General features: G+C 36.1%; 1 protein-coding gene across 4 annotated transcripts in view; it reads right to left on the bottom strand.

Annotated features, from left to right (window-relative positions):
* Window positions 1-5,069, bottom strand: part of LOC107688204 (zinc finger protein 385D-like) — a 64,643-nt gene extending 59,574 nt beyond the window's left edge. For 3 of the 4 annotated variants that reach the window (XR_001634208.1, XM_016485806.1, XM_016485808.1), the window contains exon 1: window positions 4,877-5,069. Coding sequence is in view for 3 of the 4 variants with exons in the window: in XM_016485806.1 (XP_016341292.1) it covers window positions 4,877-4,945 (69 nt within the window). In the remaining variant the exon portion in view is untranslated. The remainder of the gene's footprint in view (window positions 1-4,876) is intronic. The other variant, XM_016485809.1, reaches the window with a different exon arrangement.
* Between the last annotated feature and the right edge of the window lie 3,408 nt (window positions 5,070-8,477).

The following is an 8,477-nucleotide window of genomic DNA, read 5'->3' as shown; positions in this document are numbered from 1 at the left end:
TTGCCATATGTACATTAACTGACAGTCACCACTGATAAGCTACTACTAAATATTGTAGAAACTTAATTTTCTGTAGGTTGCTTTGCAACGATTTGTATCGTAAAAAGCGCTATACAAATAAACTTGAATTGAATTGAATATTATTACATATATCAACAAAAATAAAAATAAGTATTAATAAAAAATATTAATATAAATAAAAATAATAATTTTTAATTATTACTGTTGATAAATTGTAAAATTAAAATCTTAATTTTGAAAATATAAAAGCTACATTGTTTAAGTATTTAATAATACAATTTTTAAGTATTAGCATTTTTTCTTATTCAAGTATTAATATTATTTGGACTATCATGTATTTAGAAATTTTGAGGAAAACATAATTGTAAATTATTATAATTAATAATTATCAAATGATTACAATCATATATATATTTTTTAATTATATATTATATTTTTAAATGTATACCAGACAGTATGCTAGTATTCCATTCAAGTCATCCTCAGTGACTGAAAAAAATGTTCCATCATGCATCGCTTGTTGTGTTCACAGCTAGTTAGAACAAAATCTCTGGAAGAAAACAAGGTTTATAAACCTATTTTGTGTGTATTTGCCATTTGTAACTATGCATCGTATCAATTTGACAAAATCACTTTAATGTTAAATTAGTTCTGCTCTCATATAACCAAATTTATATGGCTTCATGTGTACATTACAGGCTTCTTTATATATATTATTTGGAAAAAACTGTGCAAATCATTCCAGCCTTGTAAAATTGCTGTTAACATATATTAGGGTTGGAAAATCCCTGCCGTCATATTCCATAAGATTCCTTTGTGTTTACGATTCTGAACCAGTGAATGTTTAACACGCCTCTGAGAGCCAGCTATAGATCTGACCTCACTGTTTCCTGAGAATGAACACACACACACACATTAGATACACAGCGAAAACCTCTCGCTCCATCTGAAAGAGCTAAGTCGATCATGACACAAAACTCTGTGAGGTGAGTGAACACCAGTGTTTCCTACCATGACTAAACTATGACTAATCAGGCTATATTTGTTTCCTAACATATTATGACGTCCGACACGCTTTCTTTTATTCAGCATGGCTTTGTTGATGTGTTACAAAGCCACATGAGTGTAGACAGAAGCAACAACATATTAATACACGCAGATTTTGAAATAACGAGCATGGTAAGTAAGGAAAACAGTCTGATCTGATCAATTCATTTCATGATTCAGATGAATGACTCCTCTATTTGATTCATTCCAATTCACAAGTTAGTTTGATTGATTCATATCACAAATCCCGGAAAATATGCATTGTAGTCCAAACAAGTCGTTTGTAGTAGTTTTTGAAAAGTGATTTCTGTTAAATAAAATTTGTAATCCTCATTGTAACTTTGCAGATCTTTTTTATGCTCAAACAGCAACATTATAGACTAACTAAAGTTGAAAAAGTGAAAAAGCATAATAGGACCCCTTTAAAAAGAACAGCACCAACCAAGCGATTCTGTTTTGCTGCAAATTCATTCTCATTCTATAAAGCAAGAACTCTATTTACTGTCAATAGATTATGATGCGAAATTGAATTAAAAATGCAAAATAACCCTTTTTATTTCCAAAATTATAACACACGCAATTTGCCAAATTACATATGCAGGAAATTTGTTGCAAATGTAATATTTAGTCTATAAAACACAGTTTGCATTGCAGTAAGTAGTATGCTAGCAGTATGCTACAGGTTTGAAACAACATAAGGGTGAGTAACTTCTGACAAGTTTTCCATTTTTTGGCTAAACTATCCTAAAACATGGGAGAAGCATGATTTATAGATTTTTAGATTTTTGTTTGCATTCCATAACACAATAGAAAGTTGTAATGAATATTTACTGTCAATATATTATTTTGAGGTGTCCAGTTTAATTTGTCCAATGCAATCTACACTGCATTTTGATGCAGATTTTCAGCAAAAACAAATCCGTTGTTGCATCTGTGCCACGTGTAATAGCGCACCGGACATAAACGCATTTACAACCCTGATCAAGCCAACTCTGGAATTCAATATGAGAGCGAGCTTCACCAACATAGCATAAGAGCAAGAGCGAGCAAGAGAGAGATTACTGTGAGTTAATCTAGTATCAGATTACCGGCTCCAGAGGATGGCCAATGCACAACTCATTATTGAAGGAAAAGTCTGTTAAATACAGATTAGGGATCCAGAGCAAATGTCAGCCTTGGCGACCATTGCTGCCTCTCTCTGAACCGCTATCAAAAAGTGTGTGTGTATTTGTGTGTGTGTGTGCGTATGACTAAACTCTTCTGTGATGCATGACTGTGCCTCTCCGCTCCACATGCAAGCATCTGTTACCAGCATGTTTAAAAAAAATCCCACACTCCAGTTTCCAGATGCAGGTCCAGCCAATTCAGTTGTCCCTCCAGCCAAATTCCCTCCCAGCGATACGCCGTCTTAGGACAACACGGCCTGTCTGTTGTGCTTTTTCAGACTTTAGCACATGCATGAATAATCAAAGAGGTTCCCATCTGTTGGTGGCGCGATGGGTGAGCGCTGATGAGTGCTTTAGTGCCACACCAGCATCTTACAAAAATGTATTTCTCATGCTGACAAAAACCCAAAGCAACGCAGCAAAACATGATCCCAGAGGATTGCTCAGAGGTTGCTCTTTTAAAGCAACCTCTTCAGGAGAATAAATGCAAATTGCAGATATGACTAATTTAAGTGTCAGATTTGTCTCAGATGTTTCTTCTTCTAAAAAATGAGAACACAAATGAGACACAGTATATAGAAGAATATGAGTTAATTGTGAGGTTTATGGCTTTTGATTGCAGACCTTGGTATCTTTGCAAATCTGAGCACAGTTTGAGACATTGTTGAGATCTCTTCCTGAATTCTAGAGGAGATCCGGGAGATTTCTGGGGTCTTTTTCTATGGAAACATCTGAGAAGTAGGAGGCTTCTCTCAATTTTGTTCTCCATTTATTCTCATTTGTGATTAGGAGAAACAACTGAGATATTAAGGAGATATCTTTTTCTAATGGACACAGTTGAAGGCTGATAAACATATCATTTCTGAAAGGTTTCTCTTTCACAGCTCAGGAGACGTAATGGAGCTCTCAGTTATGGTTTGTTTAAGAATCAAATTTGTTTCTGATTTTATTTCTACAATTTCATGAGAAGTAAAAACAGACTAAATGTGTCATACAGTAAGAGTACAGAGCTATAAAATTAACAACATTCATAATTTAGTCTTGGTAGAATTTGATGAGTAATATCAGAGTTCATAGTGAGATCTCTGACTTTCCATAGCAGACTTTGATATCTTTGATATCAGTTTGAGACATTTTTTAGATCTCTTCCTGAATTCTAGAGAAGACGTGAGATTTCTTTTTGGGTTCTCAGATAAGGAAATATCTGAGAAGCATTTCTTTTTTTTTTTTATCTAAGGTTTTTCGCTCAGAAGACGTAATGGAGTTCTCAGTTTTGGTTCATTTAAGAATCAACTTAGTTTCAGATGTTTCTTCTAAAAGTAAAAAGACACAAATGAGTCATACGGTAAGAGTGCAAAGCTTTACAATGAACAAAATGCATAATTTAGTATTTGATGAGCATTTGAGAATTTGATGAGCGATGTCTGAGTTCATATTGGGATCTGGATTTTGATAGCATGGTATCTTTGCAAATCTCAGCACAATTAAGATATTAAAGAGATATCTTTCTTTTGACACCTTTTTCTTATGGGAACAGACCAAGGTTGGAGAGCAGATTAGCATCACATTGAAAATTTATTTCTCAAAGGTTTCTCATTTGTAGCTCAGAAGTAATGCAGTTCTCAGTTATGGTTTGTTTAATATAATCAACTTTGTCTGAGATGCTTCTTCTAAAACTACAGAGCTAAAAAACAAATGCAAATAGCAGCTCAGATCTTTTTGAGAATTTAACGAGAAGTATTTGAGATCATATTGAGATCTTTTTATTGCTACCCCTTTGATATCATAGAGTTTGGGATCTCTTCGGAAATTCAGTACAGAACAATACGGTACATTTTTTGAAATTGAGATTTATACATCATCTGAAAGCTGAATAAATAAGCTTTCCATTGATGTATCGTTTGGCCGAGATATAACTATTTAAAAATCTGGAATCTGAGGGAGCAAAAAAATCAAAATATTGAGAAAATCGCCTTTAAAGTTGTCCAAATGAAGTTCTTAGCCATGTATATAACTAATCAAAAATTAAGTTTTGATATATTTACGGTAGGAAATTTACAAAATATCTTCATGGAACATGATCTTTACTTAATATCCTAATGATTTTTGGCATAAAAGAAAAATCGATAATTTTAACTCATACAATGTTTATTTGGCTATTGCTACAAATATACCCCAGCGACTTAAGACTGGTTTTGTGGTCCAGGGTCACATATGTTCTCCATGTAACCTCACTGGTATCTATGAGAAACAAACAAGACATTCAATAGACGTCCTTTGTGATTTTTCCTAAATAACAAAGAAAATTAGTTGTTCTTCTTCTTTTAGCACCAGTTGTTATTATTCATAAGCCAGATCTACATCTATCATTCATTACTCACATCCAGCTGACTATGCAGTAGATGTTTATATGATCTTCACAAGTTCACAACCTGAACCTAAGACAACAGCTGGCATTACATTTCCAGAATGCACTGCAAAGCACTCCACAACCAACAGTCCCAGAACAACCAGCACTCATATGACAATTATCACAAGCGACACTCTCTTCAAACCACGGCGGACGGTGTGTCTGACCACCAGCGCGAGAACAGAGTGAGCCTCATTAGCACCTCCAGACAGAGTGTGTTTGTGTGACTCACGCTGCTGAAGCTGGGAATGAGGCTGAGCGTGGAGCCGCCATCCAGAGGGAAGGGAAGGAAGTGCTTCATGCCCAGAGAGGGTGGCACAGTGGGCAGAGGAGCTCGAAGCAGCGCTGGCACCAGTCCGCTCTGACACGCGTTACCTGAGGAGGAGGAAGAGAGACAGCGAGGTCATGCTTGGTTATGAGATGATGCACATGTGCAACCACTGGAGAGTAAAAGATTAATTATTAAGTGTGTTTTGCTTTAGCCGTTTATTTTAGAAGTGCTGACGTGTGTCATATCTGTATGCATCAAAAAGTGTGTGTGTATTTGTGTGTGTGTGTGCGTATGACTAAACTCTTCTGTGATGCATGACTGTGCCTCTCCGCTCCACATGCAAGCATCTGTTACCAGCATGTTTAAAAAAAATCCCACACTCCAGTTTCCAGATGCAGGTCCAGCCAATTCAGTTGTCCCTCCAGCCAAATTCCCTCCCAGCGATACGCCGTCTTAGGACAACACGGCCTGTCTGTTGTGCTTTTTCAGACTTTAGCACATGCATGAATAATCAAAGAGGTTCCCATCTGTTGGTGGCGCGATGGGTGAGCGCTGATGAGTGCTTTAGTGCCACACCAGCATCTTACAAAAATGTATTTCTCATGCTGACAAAAACCCAAAGCAACGCAGCAAAACATGATCCCAGAGGATTGCTCAGAGGTTGCTCTTTTAAAGCAACCTCTTCAGGAGAATAAATGCAAATTGCAGATATGACTAATTTAAGTGTCAGATTTGTCTCAGATGTTTCTTCTTCTAAAAAATGAGAACACAAATGAGACACAGTATATAGAAGAATATGAGTTAATTGTGAGGTTTATGGCTTTTGATTGCAGACCTTGGTATCTTTGCAAATCTGAGCACAGTTTGAGACATTGTTGAGATCTCTTCCTGAATTCTAGAGGAGATCCGGGAGATTTCTGGGGTCTTTTTCTATGGAAACATCTGAGAAGTAGGAGGCTTCTCTCAATTTTGTTCTCCATTTATTCTCATTTGTGATTAGGAGAAACAACTGAGATATTAAGGAGATATCTTTTTCTAATGGACACAGTTGAAGGCTGATAAACATATCATTTCTGAAAGGTTTCTCTTTCACAGCTCAGGAGACGTAATGGAGCTCTCAGTTATGGTTTGTTTAAGAATCAAATTTGTTTCTGATTTTATTTCTACAATTTCATGAGAAGTAAAAACAGACTAAATGTGTCATACAGTAAGAGTACAGAGCTATAAAATTAACAACATTCATAATTTAGTCTTGGTAGAATTTGATGAGTAATATCAGAGTTCATAGTGAGATCTCTGACTTTCCATAGCAGACTTTGATATCTTTGATATCAGTTTGAGACATTTTTTAGATCTCTTCCTGAATTCTAGAGAAGACGTGAGATTTCTTTTTGGGTTCTCAGATAAGGAAATATCTGAGAAGCATTTCTTTTTTTTTTTTATCTAAGGTTTTTCGCTCAGAAGACGTAATGGAGTTCTCAGTTTTGGTTCATTTAAGAATCAACTTAGTTTCAGATGTTTCTTCTAAAAGTAAAAAGACACAAATGAGTCATACGGTAAGAGTGCAAAGCTTTACAATGAACAAAATGCATAATTTAGTATTTGATGAGCATTTGAGAATTTGATGAGCGATGTCTGAGTTCATATTGGGATCTGGATTTTGATAGCATGGTATCTTTGCAAATCTCAGCACAATTAAGATATTAAAGAGATATCTTTCTTTTGACACCTTTTTCTTATGGGAACAGACCAAGGTTGGAGAGCAGATTAGCATCACATTGAAAATTTATTTCTCAAAGGTTTCTCATTTGTAGCTCAGAAGTAATGCAGTTCTCAGTTATGGTTTGTTTAATATAATCAACTTTGTCTGAGATGCTTCTTCTAAAACTACAGAGCTAAAAAACAAATGCAAATAGCAGCTCAGATCTTTTTGAGAATTTAACGAGAAGTATTTGAGATCATATTGAGATCTTTTTATTGCTACCCCTTTGATATCATAGAGTTTGGGATCTCTTTGGAAATTCAGTACAGAACAATACGGTACATTTTTTGAAATTGAGATTTATACATCATCTGAAAGCTGAATAAATAAGCTTTCCATTGATGTATCGTTTGGCCGAGATATAACTATTTAAAAATCTGGAATCTGAGGGAGCAAAAAAATCAAAATATTGAGAAAATCGCCTTTAAAGTTGTCCAAATGAAGTTCTTAGCCATGTATATAACTAATCAAAAATTAAGTTTTGATATATTTACGGTAGGAAATTTACAAAATATCTTCATGGAACATGATCTTTACTTAATATCCTAATGATTTTTGGCATAAAAGAAAAATCGATAATTTTAACTCATACAATGTTTATTTGGCTATTGCTACAAATATACCCCAGCGACTTAAGACTGGTTTTGTGGTCCAGGGTCACATATGTTCTCCATGTAACCTCACTGGTATCTATGAGAAACAAACAAGACATTCAATAGACGTCCTTTGTGATTTTTCCTAAATAACAAAGAAAATTAGTTGTTCTTCTTCTTTTAGCACCAGTTGTTATTATTCATAAGCCAGATCTACATCTATCATTCATTACTCACATCCAGCTGACTATGCAGTAGATGTTTATATGATCTTCACAAGTTCACAACCTGAACCTAAGACAACAGCTGGCATTACATTTCCAGAATGCACTGCAAAGCACTCCACAACCAACAGTCCCAGAACAACCAGCACTCATATGACAATTATCACAAGCGACACTCTCTTCAAACCACGGCGGACGGTGTGTCTGACCACCAGCGCGAGAACAGAGTGAGCCTCATTAGCACCTCCAGACAGAGTGTGTTTGTGTGACTCACGCTGCTGAAGCTGGGAATGAGGCTGAGCGTGGAGCCGCCATCCAGAGGGAAGGGAAGGAAGTGCTTCATGCCCAGAGAGGGTGGCACAGTGGGCAGAGGAGCTCGAAGCAGCGCTGGCACCAGTCCGCTCTGACACGCGTTACCTGAGGAGGAGGAAGAGAGACAGCGAGGTCATGCTTGGTTATGAGATGATGCACATGTGCAACCACTGGAGAGTAAAAGATTAATTATTAAGTGTGTTTTGCTTTAGCCGTTTATTTTAGAAGTGCTGACGTGTGTCATATCTGTATGCCAAATTATCCTTCCTCATCATCACACAGCCTGTTTTATTTAGTTATGAGCTTTATGGGAAGCCAAGCGCTCCAAATGAACCGTGCAATGCTATCCGCGTAACCCTTTGAACAAGTAAACTGTCGTGCGAGTAAATTGGCTGATCTGGTGGAAGGCCAGATGTGCATTCCTGGTGTTATTTTTTCCAAATTAAAACAATATTTTTTTGTAATCTTTTGTAAATCTTTCTTAACATCTTGCTCTGCCTCTAAAACAACTTCCCTTTTTGGATGACATCATCAATGCCTCTTACTTTTGACTCCACCCCTCTGACCGCATTATGGTATTTAACACATACTTCTAATGATCTATTTTGTTTATTTTTGCTAACGCAAACTGAAACGAAAACATTTTTGTTAACTGAAATATAAAAACTAAC

Source organism: Sinocyclocheilus anshuiensis, unplaced genomic scaffold (genome assembly GCF_001515605.1).
Source record: "Sinocyclocheilus anshuiensis isolate Anshui unplaced genomic scaffold, SAMN03320099.WGS_v1.1 scaffold1162, whole genome shotgun sequence".
Lineage (NCBI taxonomy): Eukaryota > Metazoa > Chordata > Actinopteri > Cypriniformes > Cyprinidae > Sinocyclocheilus > Sinocyclocheilus anshuiensis.
The sequence above is the reverse complement of the archived record's forward strand: the minus strand, read 5'-3'. Positions and strand labels throughout refer to the sequence as shown.